At 46.9% G+C, this 15,144-nt stretch overlaps 1 protein-coding gene across 1 annotated transcript; it reads right to left on the minus strand.

The window, feature by feature from the left end:
• Positions 1-8,268: 8,268 nt before the first annotated feature.
• LOC127309421 (GDSL esterase/lipase At5g55050) lies at positions 8,269-9,989 on the minus strand. The gene is made up of 5 exons (XM_051340289.2): positions 9,695-9,989; positions 9,461-9,597; positions 9,154-9,375; positions 8,798-9,065; positions 8,269-8,688 (listed from the first exon to the last, which is right to left on the minus strand). Exons 1-5 carry the CDS (start codon positions 9,954-9,956, stop codon positions 8,471-8,473), a joined length of 1,107 nt encoding a protein of 368 aa, XP_051196249.1. The 5' UTR covers positions 9,957-9,989; the 3' UTR covers positions 8,269-8,470.
• Positions 9,990-15,144: the final 5,155 nt, after the last annotated feature.

Genomic DNA, 15,144 nt, shown 5'->3' on the forward strand with positions numbered 1-15,144 from the left:
GACAAGCTTAAGAGAAGTCTGATATCACCACATTATGATTGGCTGCTTAGGGGATAGTTCATTCCAGAGGGCTGGTCCAGCCTGAGCCTAGGAATGAGAAAAATTAAATTTTCTGATTTCCAGATTTATCTTTCTGTTCCTTTTGTCCTGTCAGATTCCCAAATAGATTTTTGTCTTCTTGATACAGCCACACCTTTCACGCTATCAGTTCCTTTAATAGATCCGTGATCCCTGTCAGCCGTGCAGCGCAGTGTATGCAGCTGCTTCAACGGACTATCATGATCTGAGAGCATACAAGAAACCAAAACTTTCTAAATGCTCAGGAAGTCAGGAGTATATAGCTAGCTATGCATCTCACCATCTTCGAGAAACAGATTTTGTTGGTACAAAGAGGTGTGCTAGGTGCGACCTCTCAATGTTCTTTCATGTCAAGCTAGCACGCAGAGAGTAGGCCGATCGATGCACCATATGGGGGATTCCATTTCCACCACGGGAATCAAATCATCATGGACACGGGCAACAAGACTGAACAGCCTGCACTGCTAATAATGAGGGCCTGTCACCTTTTGGTCTTGGGGTGCATAGTGAGTCAATGAACGAGAGCTTGCGCAGCTGCATGCATGCTAGGGGTCATCACTTTACATGTTTTCAGGCTTGCAGCGTCGCAGCCACCAGTACTACCACTCTTCTGCAGCCCCCTTTCTCTCTAGCATGCAATTCCTGCTTACATGTAGTACTAGCAGGAAACTCAAGCTACCATTATTGTTCCCCATTGAACCCAGCTGCCTGCTGGTGGCCCCCTTCCTCTGTGGCGGCCGTCCGGCACCAAGGTTTCGCCCGAGCGGTGTTGTGGATCTCTGGAGGCGACCTCGTCGCATATGGTGGTGGTGCCGCCCCTTGTAGCTATGGCCGTCGGCGTCTGGGTCAGTGGCTATAGGCGGTGGGGCGGTTCGTCTTGGCTAGAAAGGCTAACTGGCACCTGGTGGTGCCGGCGTTGACGACCTATGTGTTCATCGCGGTGGCGTTGTTGGGTGTCATGGCTCGGCAACTCCGGTGATGGTGGCGGCACCGAGCTCGCGGCTAGTGCCGATCTAGATGACTGCGGGGATTGGGGAGGCATGGCTGCAAGTGAAAATCGAACCCGACTTAGACCTTGGTGGACAATGATGGCGCATGCGCGTCGCTACGTTGTTAAAGGCATCGTTGTTGCAGCCTTCGTCTCCTCACTCAGGCTGTGCTAGGGGAAACCCTAGATTTGGGTCTCCTAGATCGACGATGGCAATCCGCACTGCGCAGAGCCATTCTCCCCCTAGAGATATCTTTTTCGAACAAATGCTAGCTAGGGGTGGGGGGGGGGGGGCTCTGAGGTGGAGCTGCGTTGCTCTTATGGCGTCGTCTATGGAGGGTCTCGGCGGTCTGGAGCTATGGAGTCTCGACGGAGGATGTCTGGTGAGGTGCGTGCGCAGGGAAGGACCGACGTCTAGCGCCATGGTGGTAACATCGGCAGGTCGACGAAGTTTATGCAGATCTTTAACCATGTAGATTGCTCGCTGGTCCGATGGTGGTGACGACATTGTAGTGTTTATATGAGATGCTTGCTAGAGTCTACTAGACCGCATGAGCGTTCTCGTTTCGCCTAGAAGGCGTCTCGGGATGTGCGATATGTTCTTGACTTCTAAGGTGTTCTGTTTTCTGTGGGCACAAGGTCATGCTGACATGATCTTCATCTAGTTAATGTGTGGAGGTTTCAGGTTTTTTTTATGTATGCTCTTTCTTCATGTTTTGTTGAATAAATTAATAAAAATTTCCGAATGCAACTTTTCGATGCATAGGCCAGGGTCTCATCCTCCATTCAAAAGAAAGTGATTAATCAGTATGTTTACGAGTGTTTCCCAACGAACAAAACCAAAGGAGATGCAACGTGACCGAAAAAGAAAGCAATCCAGATCCAGCGCCAGCTACCTAGCCGTAGCTAGCTACCTGCCCTGCATGCACAACGGCACAAGGGGCTCGGTTCATATCATACCAAAAGATCCTTTGGATGATGACCGGGAGATTTTATGCCCGAACGAGGCAACGAGCGGGGGTGGAGCGTACTGTACGTGGCGGCATGCATTCCATGGATCGAGAGGAGTGGCAGTGATGGATTGACGCCATCCATCCCAACGATCCGGAGCCGCAACAGCCCCACAGTTTTTCGCACGCGCCATCATGCCCTTTGCTCCATCTGCATGCAGCGCGCGTCTTCCTTTTCCTCATCATCTGCGACTGTACGTGTCTGCGGCTAGCTACGGGCGCTAGGTCGAGCTATCGAGGGGAGAAGATATTCGATCAGGCCGGGGTGATGTGCCTGTGCATGCCACGCGGGAGTGGTACTACTGCACCGCAGAATTGGATCTTTTCTCATCTCTATGATCGACAAAAGCTAAAATGTTCCACTACCTTGTGGACTTTTGGGATGTTCTGGGCAGCCTTTGGTGCTTGGTGGTGTTGACATGCAAGGGCGATGCCATGTTTCAGAGGTCTGCTTTTGTGGTCGTCCGTGGGGGCGCAGCTTTGCTGATGGTCCGCTGGGTTGGTACTTCTCTTCGTTGTGACCACTAAACTGAACAAGATCCTCAAGGAAGAAAGTGATACTGGGTTTAGGTGTAGTAGACTGAGATGTCAAAGATAGCATGACTTTCTGATTTTTTTTTTGGAGCTGCCTATTTATTAACATTTTACGGCAAAATAATTGATTTTTTGATAAAAAGAATATATTAATATCGTGAAAATACAAATTACACCCAGCCTCTGCAAAGACCTAGCGCGGCGATGAAACAGTCGCAACAATATCACTCTAACCATCACCAAAGATAACACCCAAGTACAAGAGATATTCTCCAAAAGCAACACCTCCAGGGAAAAAATGCACCAACATTGTCGTTGCCTGATTGAAGATCTTGGATTTTCACCCTGGAAAAAAATCTAAACTTCCAAAACAATATCTTCAACGGGATCATTGTCAACTATAACCAATGAAGAAGAGATCTTGGATTTTCACCATGAAAATCATGATTTGGTACTTGAGAAGCAACACAAAAAAATACGGTCCACCTATGTTACCACCCCCTCTTGCTAACGCTGCTGCTGCAAGTCTCGAAACACCCGAAGAACCTGTGCCGCATAGTGTTCATCGCAACCAACACACCTCTCCGCCATTACCAACCTCTGATCTCACAGACATAAACTTTCTCCACTTCTGTCAACTCCATGGAAATATACATATATATTTAGACATGTCCCATGGCACCACAAGAAAGCGAACCTTCACGCCAAGCACCTATGAAGCCTCATTGACCGTGCACAACCTATTCCGATCTAGATATCCAACGACACCATGAGCAAAACTCGTTAGTGGTCAAATCAAGGAGGCCTTCATAAGTAGATGGGTGGCTTCGTGCTCGAAGACAACACGACGAACCCACCATTATTCCAGCAAAACCAGCAGGCCCCCACACCGCCAGTTAGATCAGTGGAGGAGAAGACTGATGCGGCGCCACACGCCCACCTAGGCCTAGAAGGGCCATATCATACCTAGAGGATCAGATCAGACCCGCCACCCCAGCATCTCCCATGGTTGCCTCCTTTGCCCACCCATCCCAAATACCTTCGATAGTTGGGCATATCACCAACGAGGGGAGCCAAAGTTGGGGTTGGAGGTTGGCGACGTGAGGTATCACCTCATGTTTCCCTAGGGTGCGACACACGGGTTCCGTTTCTCTGGTAGGCTACGTTGAGCTGTCGTAAAAAGACTAATATGGAATTCCTCTTGTTGAACGGAATGACCGTCCCAAATTTGTATGCATTTGTTTTGTAAAATATAATTCCATTATACTTGTGGAGGTTAGACCTCTTGGAAGTTTTCCTAGATGACTATGATATGTTGTGAATCTATGTGGATTTTTTTGGTCTTTCTGTGTGTTTTTTCTGGGTGTAGGTTTTCTCGTTCAATAGAATGTAGGGCACGAGGTTCACAAAAGATCTCTTAATAAAAATTTGATGAGTTCCAAGGGTATGGCCATGTATCAATAGTATATGCAATTAAATCCCATGAGCACCGAATTATAATCTAGGTGTTAAACATAAGCACCTTCTAAAGAGGAAGAGGACACTTATTACACTTTAGTCTGAAGGATAGCTTCCTTCATGGAGATTTGTTCATTTTTGAGAAATATAAAATTTGAAGCCATATGCATTTAAAATCAGATGTTTGTCAATCAATCTTCCATAGCTTGATGGATCTTTCATCCTTAAGGCTTCTTTGATTCATAGGGTTTGGAAAAGAATTGTGTAGGTTTGGATGTTATAAGAAATTTGTGTATACAAGTTGTTTGATTCATAGGAACACATTCTATAGGAATTAATCCTATAGTAATCTAGTAGTGCAAATCCTGTAGAAAAAAACATTAGGTCATACCTCATGAAAAATTCCTTTGCTACAATCAAACACGCTTCATCTTTCCATAGGATTCACATGAGCATGACATCCCAAACACCATGCGTTTCTTATTCCTATCTTTCTCCTATTCTAGATTGCAAAAACTAGGTAGTACTTTTTGGTAATCCCTCCCCCTAAAAGGAAAAGCATCATGGTATTTCCTAGGGGCAGTCCATAATGATAATAAATCCAACATACAAAAATAAACAAAGTATACGTCAACTATGTTTCATAGTTTATTAAGTTTTTTCAGATGGTTGCCAATCAATCATCCATAGCTAGCGTGATATATCTTTCATCCTTATCAATCATCCATAGCTAGCCTGATGTATCTTTCATCCTTAAGATTGCAAACCAGGTAGTACTTTTAGGTGATCCTCCCCCTAAAAGTAAAAAAAAAAAAACATAATGGTATGTCCTAGGGGCAGTCAGGAATGATAATATATCTTGCATACCGAAATAAATCGAGTGTATGTCAACTATATTAATCTCTACGATTCATATTAATTGACTCAACTTTATCTAGATACGGATGTATCTAGATGCGTTTATTGACTAGATACATCCGTATGTAAAAAAAAAGTAAGTCAATTAATATGATTTGGAGGGAGTACATAATTTATTAAGTTTTTTCATTGGAAAAAATGGATAAGCACTCCTAAATCTACTTGGTTTTGTTCCAACATACTACAGTCAAAGGGTGACACTTTTTTTTTGTTAGAACTCCACCTCTTCCTCCACAACTCCATGGGAAATCGGTAAGAATACACCAACGTTCTCAAAGGCCCACCCCATGCACCATTGTCACGCCAAGTTCTGCATTCTCCTTTCTTGTGGGTTGTGGTTTCGCCAAGTGCCGTCTTCTCCTTCGCGTGTTTCACCGATGGGTGTCTGCATGTTTACCAAGTATCGAGGAGAAAAACAAGATTAGTATGAGAGAGGGGAGGACACGAAAGAGGTGGGAGTACAATTTTCCCTCTAATTTTTTGAAACCGGTACTTTGAAACAAAACATTTGGAGAACCATTCATCCAAATAAAGAACCATTTTCACTTTTGAGTTTCTCACGTCAAGGTCATCAAACCTAGATCCCACTTTGGTAGGTTTTGTCGAAGTTTTTTTACTTTCAAAACTACTACATGTGCACTCGGGTTGCAGTGTGAGTGTACTCCAGTTTCTATCTATTTGTACTTCGGTTTTTATTGTACTTTATTCCTTGCCTTTTCACACTAGTACTGGTATTTTGGCTAGTATGCTTTGTACTTTGTACTTCGGTTTTAGTATACTTGTCCTTGGAGTACACTTGTAGTTTGTGCCTTCATTTAGCATACTTAGCTTTGATTTATAGAATAGAAACAACATATGAATAGGAAAAATATAGAATTAAAATGCCATGCTTATTTGAAGGCTACGGAAAGATGAAGTATGTTTAATTGTGGCAAAGAGATTTTTCATGAAGTTTGTACCTCATTAATGTAATTTTGCACTCTATACTTCGGTTTGTACACCTAGATTTTGTGTTGCACTATGCACTTCTTTGTCTATTTGTATATAAGAGAAAAACGAAAAACAAAACAAAACATTCAAACATGCATCGCTCACTGGCTCGCTCTCTTCCGCTCGTTCGTGCCCACCCAGACGCACCTCAACGCCATTTATACTTATCAATTTTCTCCATAACCCCTTTATGAAGTTCCACTCTCTGATCCAAATCTGCAACAAGTAATTTAGAGCATCTTTAGTCGTTTGGGGACGTCCGGACGAAATTTTCGTTTGGAGGAGGTCCCTTTCCTAGCCACGTCCCCCAAACGCGACCTTCAAACAAAAAGCAAGTGTAAAAGTCGTGTCCGGCGTCCCTGGTGGAGCCTCTATACACAGGGGACGGGTTAGGGACGCCGGACAATATTTGAGGGACGTCCGGAGCGAAGCGGCCTTTGGGGCATGCGACAGGGACGTTTTTTTGGCCGGCGTCCCCCAAATCTCTTTTGGGGACGCTTTGGGGGACGCGACTGGAGATGCTCTTAGACCGGGGAGTATATTTTTGAAGAATTATTCACCGTAGTTTTCTAAGATAAATAAAAAATCCTCAAGGTTAGACTCACTTGAAACTTCCTATTGCAAATGCTTTCAAATTATTCCGCTAGATCTTTGTATCGTTTTCGTTCATGATCCTCTATTTTGGAGTATGACCACTGTTTTGACTCACTCATACCTCAAACAGTGTTTGCCAGCATCTAACGCTTAGACAGGCTGAGAGCCTAGTTGTGTATTTTTTTGCGGGAACCCTATCGTCTTAAGTTGGCTGGTTTCCCCATGAGGAGGCCCCGCGGTGATAGCGGGGTGGGTACTCGGTAACGAAACGGGGTGGGTACGGGGAGGGAAACCCCCGGGGATACTCCATGGGGACCCGAGACCCCACTTGTCAGTGTAATAAGGACACCATATATAAAAAAAAACCTAACTTGCTCCACCCGACCACCCCAATCCTCTTTTCTCCCTCACTCAAGCGTCGCCCGCCGCTCACAACTCCCCAAATTGCGCGAGGGAGAGACCTAGCCGTAGCACTCCGACGGTCCGGCCACGTTCATGCCTTGCGTCTGGTCTCCGCCAGCAAGGAGCTCGTCGTCGTCGCTAGTCCGAGCGCATATGCGAGCACATCCGTCGTTATACATCAGCTCATCGTTGATGTCGCGCCACATCACCTCATCATCGGCGTAGCGCCTTGTCACCTTGTCGCCGGCGCCTCACTTGCATCCCCGTAGAGAACCCGACGGGGGCCGGCCAGCTATCCGATATTTCCGGGGACGGGGGGCGTCCCCCCCCCCCCCCTACCCCGATAGGCTTGCGGGGACTACCGGGTACGGGGATCGGGGCGGGGACAGTGGAGGCATCCCCGATCATCCCCATCCCCATTGCCACCTTGATCACTATCGCCCGCTCAAGTGTGTGCTAGAGCGGTGTGCGCACGTAGCGCCTCCCTCGTGGGGAGGGGGCAACTCCCAATGCAGCCTAAAGTAACACGTACATTTTTTTATTTTTTCCTTTAAAAAAGTGTTCAAATCAAAAAATATCCTGATTTGAAAAATGTGCGTATTTTAAAAGCATTTACATTTGAAAATTATTCATATTTTAAAAATATGCAGAAATAAAAAATATTCATATACAAAAGAACAGTAAATAAATGAGAAAAAACAAAAAAGGCGATAGAAAACTAACATAACCACTGGACCAGAGAAGAAGAAAAAAAGAAAAACCAAGAGAAGTACAACCAAGGTTGTAGAATTTTCCCAAAACCGAAAAAAAAAAAAACCAGAAAGCCAGAATGCTCTCTGCGGCTCTGCCGCTACACCCACGCTAACAGGCCGCGCCCAAAATAGCCAACCCGCGTGTGCGGCACGCATTCCATCCTGCACACACGAGCGGGTGATAGTGTTTCCGATTTTTGCGGGCTCTGCTTTATGGTGGTGCTACCGGAAGTGCTTTTTGTTTTGCAGGCCTATTATCCTAGGCCCAGTAGTCTTTGAGCCGCAGAAATCGAGATAGCCTTTCTAACTACAGACGACCCAAAGGCCCAAATGCGACGAAAGGCAACTGATGTGATGCCGTAAGCGTCTGAGGCTGCACGTTACTGAGAAAATAACAGTGCTTGTCAATCGATTGAGCGATTGATCCAGTGAGACAGAGAGGGCGAGAGATTCTTCCAGATGAACTTAAATATCTTGGCAAAACTTGAAACCAATATTCCAAATTCTTGTACTTACTAGTAAGAGATTCCTGATTAAAGCACAGGCGAGGTGACTAAGATTTATCGCCGTTTATGTCTGTGTAAGACAGTGTTCGACACCAGCTAGCTATCTATAGCCGCTCTCAGCCGGTAGTCCTATGTAAATCTCTGACTACTTCTTATTTAGTTACTCTTACTCCAGCTAGGAGAAGATAAAATAGAGTAGTATAAATTAGCTGCGCATGAGATTGCCTCCTACAATCTCAGTTACAGCTGGACCAGCTGCAGGACGTTCATGGGGTTGACGAACGTCCCGTTGCCGACGAAGAGCGTCTGCGCGGCGATGGCGGACACCGCCTGCGTCGGGTGGTTGCCGTCCCAGAACAGGTGGTCGCTGCGGTTGGGGCACAACGGGACCGTCTGGTTGCAGCCGGACGCTCCGAACGGCCCCTCGCCACAGCACGCCACCACCAGCTCCGTGAAATCTACAAGAATCGTGTAAAATTTTAGAGTCGGAAAAGATCGACTGTGTTCTTCCATGCGAGAAACCATGCATGCCAAAGTAAAGAGAAATGACAGTTAACAGTTGCTTACGCCAGTCTTTTGTCTGTGGGTTGGCGAAGACGAAGGAGACCATTTTGTAGGCGTTTCCGAGGGAGTAGGCCATGCCGGGCAGCTCGTGCGCCAGCTCTTCCACCATCGCGGCCAGCATCGGGTATGACCGGAGCGAGAGGTCGTTCAGGGGGTCGAAGCAGCCCTGGGTGCCCATCTGCTCCAGCCGCCGCAGCCTCTGCGACGGAGTGCACCCCAGAGGCGGGATGCTGATGATGCTGAACTTCCTCGCGCCCAGCCGGTACAGGGACTGCGGAACAATGCAGGTTCAGTTTCAGTTTTATCTCAAGGTTTATCTGAAGGTTTCTGCTTCACGGGGGATGGGAAACTCGTGGTACCTTGAGATGATGCTTGTAGGAGGCGACGAGGCCCAGCAAGAACTTGCTGTCGTCGCTACGGGAGAAGGAGTACTCGAACATGTCGTTGCTGCCGGTGCTGATGAAGAAGATGGACTTGGAGAGGAAGCTGGCGGTTCTCCTCGAACCTGCACTCTTGGAAATGTGCTCGACAACCGTCGCAAAGTACTCCAGCTGCAGGCTCATCGGGATCACCTCACCAGCCTGCTTGCACATAATGTGGTTCAGATCAATCAGTCCTGCGCTGCTACTCCGACGTGTCATATGGATAAGGTTTAGAAATCTTTACGATTAAACGGCCGGTGTGTTTGCCAAGTCCTGAACCTCCTGACGCAAAGTTGACTCCCTTACTAAGCTGGTGTAATTTCAGCGGCCTCGACAGTGAGAGGTAGGCCGGAGGGCTCATCGGGAAGCCAAGTAGCTGAGCTGTTCATCATCCAAACGTGTCAAATTGTTAAAACACTTACACGGAAGAAATATTATATATCTGATCTAATTTGATGTGCAAGAGCAATGCGCGCACCTAGCTGGTCTGCGGTGTTGAAGCCATTGCTGAACCGGCCGGTGGGCATCGAGGTCGGGAAGTCCACGCCGTACTGCGGGAAGTTGGCTTTGCCCTCCTTTCGCGTGCCGCCCAGAAAGTTGTTGTTGCCGACGTCGACGGTGGAGTCGCCGAACACGAAGACCGCGGGCACAAGCCGGGGCGGCCTCGCCTCGGCGTGCTTCGCCACGAGCACGAGCAGGCACAGAGCCACGAGCAGGTATGAAGCAGATTGGTTGGCCATTTTGGGGCTGCTGCTTGCTCTACTTGGACCTCTGTTTCTTTCAGGTGCTGGATTTGTCAGAGTATGTCATGAAGTATATATAGGTTCTAGGGAACACAAATTGCCCAGGACGAAGGATAGAATAATGGAGTTTTCATCGAGTATGTCGCCGGCGAGCAAGCAAGCTGGTTGTTTTGGAGCATTATCAACTTGTAAGTTCAGGTAACTTATGTCCCTATTATGGATCCATCTGCTAAAGTGCTTAAAGCTGTATTAGAGTCAAAGAATCTACGGCCGTATAATCAAACGAAATAGGACTGGTTCAGATTGGCTTTAAACAAGTCCTGGCCTGCACAACGAAGCCAGGAACCGCGACGGAGACGTCAGGCAGGCACACACAGCTGGTGCAGCTAGCTTAGAACATATCAGCTGGCAGTACGGGACAAACATCGCCATGGCCTGCTCAAGTGTAGTTACATGTTTGGACCATGTGCACCCGGTAAGGTCATACGTGATGTCCCTTGGCTCCTCGAAATAGACTTTCGCCCCGCTATATTAATATAGCACAAGACCGATACAGCATAGGATCCATGGCTGGGGCAAACAGCACAAGCACGCCCAAAAGGAAACACAAAAGAAAGACAAGAGAAACTAATGCCGAAAAAGGTCGGATTGACGAAAACGGAGATGCCTCGCAACCGCTGCGCCCGCCGGAGAATATTCACCACAAGCCTAGCACATGGAAGCTCCGCGTACCAAGCAACACCTTCAAGAAGGGATGCGACAATGACGACGCTGCTGCCCGGAGTGATCCTAGGGTTTCCCCCGGTACGCGTAAGGATAGGGAAACAGGGCTTCACCCAACGCCCTTCAAGAAGGAAGGGTGGCGCCCGCGGGCGTCACCGCGTCGGTGTCGGCGAAACCGACAGAGATTTCTCCCGACCCTCGTAGTCCCGCCCTTGGACGCTCCATCGTGCTCCACCACACTCGCCGCCCACCACCTCACGCCACCACGGCCTTGCAAGCACCACCGCCATCTCACCGTGACCAACGAACTGGGGACATCAGGAACAAGACGGGCCATCCGGGAGCGAGAGGCAGCACGACATCAGCCACATCGGAGGGAACCGCCTCCACCGCCGCCTGCGGACACCGACCGGACGCGTTGACCAGATCACACCAGGCCCAGCTGTCCCGGCCGAGCCCGAGCGGGCTCGTGAAGATCCGGTCTCCGCGCTGCAGCGTACGTGCCGTCGGCAGCGCTACCCCCCACGCTGGCCGCCCCTCCGTCCGTCACGAGGAACACCGCCAGAAGGAGCCGGCCCGCCCGGACCCGGATGGGGCCCGAAGGCGGCCCAGATCCGGCCGTGCAGCGCCGTCCCGAGCCCCCGCGCCGTCCCCGCGGCCAAGCGCTCGCGCCGCCGCCTCGTCGCCACCCGCCGCCACGCCGCCTCGAGGGACGCGCCGCCGCCGGAACCTCGTCGACCTAGGTGCACCGCCGCCTGCCCGCCAGCCCCGCCTGGAGAGGAAAGCGTCGGGTAGAGAAGGGCCCCCGCCGCCGGCACCGTCCGGGCTTTGCCCGACGGCTTCCGCCGGCGGCGGCGACGGGGGAGGGCGGAGGGAAGGGGGTGGAGGAGGGTTAGGGTTGGACGCCCTGGAGTCGCTGATACGTCTCCGACGTATCGATAATTTCTTATGTTCCATGCCACATTATTGATGATATCTACATGTTTTATGCATACTTTATGTCATATTTATGCATTTTCCGGCACTAACCTATTAACGAGATGACAAAGAGCCGATTCTTTGTCACTGTTTTTGGTTTCAGAATTCCTAGTAAGGAAATATTCTCGGAACTGGACGAAATCAACGCCTAGGGGCCTATTTTCACACAAAGCTTCCAGAAGACCGAAGGAGTCACGAAGTGGGGCCACGAGGTGGCGACACAGCAGGGCGGCGCGGCCCATGCCCTGGCCGCGCCGGCCTGGCGTGTGGGGCCCTCGTGTGGCCCCCTGACCTATCTCCTCCGCCTACTTAAAGCCTTCGTCGCGAAACTGCCAGTACCGAGAGCCACGATACGGAAAACCTTCCAGAGATGCCACCGCCGCCAATCCCATCTCGGGGGATTCAGGAGATCGCCTCCGGCACCCTGCCGGAGAGGGGAATCATCTCCCGGAGGACTCTTCACCGCCATGGTCGCCTCCGGAGTGATGAGTGAGTAGTTCACCCCTGGACTATGGGTCCATAGCAGTAGCTAGATGGTCGTCTTCTCCTAATTGTGCTTCATTGTCGGGTCTTGTGAGCTGCCTAACATGATCAAGATCATCTATCTGTAATGCTATATGTTGTGTTTGTTGGGATCCGATGGATAGAGAATACTATGCTATGTTGATTATCAATCTTTACCTATGTGTTGTTTATGATCTTGCATGCTCTCCGTTATTAGTAGAGGCTCTGGCCAAGTTTTTGCTAGTAACTCCAAGAGGGAGTATTTATGCTCGATAGTGGGTTCATGCCTCCATTAAATGGGACAAGATGTAAAGTTCTAAGGTTGTGGATGTGCTGTTGCCACTAGGGATAAAACATCGATTCTATGTCCGAGGATGTAGTTGTTGATTACATTACGCACCATACTTAATGCAATTGTCTGTTGTTTGCAACTTAATACTGGAAGGGGTTCGGATGATAACCTGAAGGTGGACTTTTTAGGCATAGATGCTTGCTGGATAGCGGTCTATGTACTTTGTCGTAATGCCCAATTAAATCTCACAATACTCATCATATCATGTATGTGCATGGTCATGCCCTCTTTATTTGTCAATTGCCCAACTGTAATTTGTTCACCCAACATGCTATTTATTCTTATGGAGAGACGCCTCTAGTGAACTGTGGACCCCGGTCCATTCTCTTAATCGAATACAATCTAGTGCAATACTTGTTCTACTGTTTTCTGCAAACAATCATCATCCACACTATACATCTAATCCTTTGTTACAGCAAGCCGGTGAGATTGACAACCTCATTGTCACGTTGGGGTAAAGTAATTTGGTTGTGTTGTGCAGGTTTCACGTTGGCGCCGGAATCGCTGGTGTTGCGCCGCACTACATCTCGCCGCCATCAACCTTCAACGTGCTTCTTGGCTCCAACTGGTTCGATAAACCTTGGTTTCTTACTGAGGGAAAACTTGCCGCAGTACGCATCACACCTTCCTCTTGGGGTTCCCAACGGACGCGTGTTGTACCCGTATCAAGCTCTTTTTCTGGCGCCGTTGCCGGGGAGATCAAGACACGCTGCAAGGGGAGTCTCCACCTCCAATCTCTTTACTTTGTTTTTGTCTTGCTTTATTTTATTTACTACTTTATTTGCTGCACTAAAACAAAATACAAAAAAATTAGTTGCTAGTTTTACTTGCATTTATTTTATCTAGTTTGCTTTATTTACTGTTGCTAAAATGGGTACTCCTGAAAATACTAAATTGTGTGACTTCACAACAACAAATAATAATGATTTCTTATGCACACCTATTGCTCCACCTGCTACTACAGCGGAATTCTTTGAAATTAAACCTGCTTTACTAAATCTTGTTATGCGAGAGCAATTTTCTGGTGTTAGTTCTGATGATGCTGCTGCCCATCTTAATAATTTTGTTGAATTATGTGAAATGCAAAAGTATAAGGATGTAGATGGTGATATAATAAAATTAAAAAAAATTCCGTTCTCATTAAGAGGAAGAGCTAAAGATTAGTTGCTATCTCTGCCTAAGAATAGTATTGATTCATGGACTAAATGCAAGGATGCTTTTATTGGTAGATATTATCCCCTGCTAAAATTATATCTTTGAGAAGTAGTATAATGAATTTTAAACAATTGGATAATGAGCATGTTGCACAAGCATGGGAAAGAATGAAATCTTTGGTTAAAAATTTCCCAAACCATGGACTGACTACTTGGATGATCATCCAAACCTTTTATGCAGGACTGAATTTTTCTTCTCGGAACCTATTGGATTCAGCTACTGGAGGTACCTTTATGTTCATCACTCTTGGCGAAGCAACAAAGCTTCTTGATAATATGATGATTAATTACACTGAATGGCACACGGAAAGAGCTCCACAAGTTAAGAAGGTAAATTCTGTCGAAGAAACCTCTTCCTTGAGTGATAAGATTGATGCTATTATGTCTATGCTTGTGAATGGTAGGACTAATATTGATCCTAATAATGTTCCGTTAGCTTCATTGGTTGCTCAAGAAGAACATGTTGATGTAAACTTCATTAAAAATAATAATTTCAACAACAACGCTTATCGGAACAATTCTAGTAATAACTATAGGCCATATCCTTATAATAATAGCAACGGTTATGGTAATTCTTATGGGAATTCTTACAACAACAATAGGAACACACCCCCTGGACTTGAAGCCATACTTAAAGAATTTATTAGTACACAAACTGCTTTTAACAAATCTGTTGAAGAAAAGCTTGGGAAAATTGATATACTTGCTTCTAAAGTTGATAGTCTTGCTGCTGATGTTGATCTCTTAAAATCGAAAGTTATGCCTAATGAAAATCATAATAATAAAATTGTTACTACAGCAAATGCCATCCAAGTTAGAATTAATGAGAATATAAGATTGATGGCCGAATTGCGTGCTAGGTGGGAAAGAGAAGAAAATGCTAAAGAAGATAATATAGCTAAAGTTTGGACTATTACCACCACTAGTAATGCTAATGCTCCACATGTTGCTGCACCTCCTACTATTAATGGTAAAATAATTGGTGTTGGCAATGTTTCCACTTCTAATGCAAAGCGCGAAAAACTGCCTGAAACTGCTAAAACTGCTGAAACTGCATGTGATAAAGCTGCTGAATTTTTTTCCAACATTGGGGACAATGATCCCATTGCTTTAGATTATAATAGTTTGGATTTTGATGATTGCCACATCTCTGAAGTTATAAAGTTCTTACAAAAACTTGCTAAGAGTCCTAATGCTAGTGCTATAAATTTGGCTTTCACGAAACATATTACAAATGCTCTCATAAAAGCTAGAGAAGAGAAATTAAATCGCGAAGCTTCTATTCCTAGGAAGCTAGAGGATGGTTGGGAGCCCATTATTAAGATGAAGGTCAATGACTTTGATTGTAATGCTTTATGTGATCTTGGTGCAAGTATTTCCGTTATGCCTAAGAAAATCTATAATATGCTTGACT

The sequence above is a fragment of the Lolium perenne genome, chromosome 6 (genome assembly GCF_019359855.2).
Source record: "Lolium perenne isolate Kyuss_39 chromosome 6, Kyuss_2.0, whole genome shotgun sequence".
NCBI classification, from domain to species: Eukaryota; Viridiplantae; Streptophyta; class Magnoliopsida; order Poales; family Poaceae; genus Lolium; species Lolium perenne.

Bases quoted from the DNA above. Each gene is read 5' to 3' on its own strand.
- LOC127309421 (XM_051340289.2), bottom strand. From the start codon at position 9,956: ATGGCCAACCAATCTGCTTCATACCTGCTCGTGGCTCTGTGCCTGCTC. The intron at 9,376-9,460 runs GTAAAGATTTCT...ATGTGCAAGCAG, and splicing joins AACACACCGGCCGTTTAATC to GCTGGTGAGGTGATCCCGAT. The intron at 9,066-9,153 runs GTACCACGAGTT...ATTGTTCCGCAG, and splicing joins CCTACAAGCATCATCTCAAG to TCCCTGTACCGGCTGGGCGC.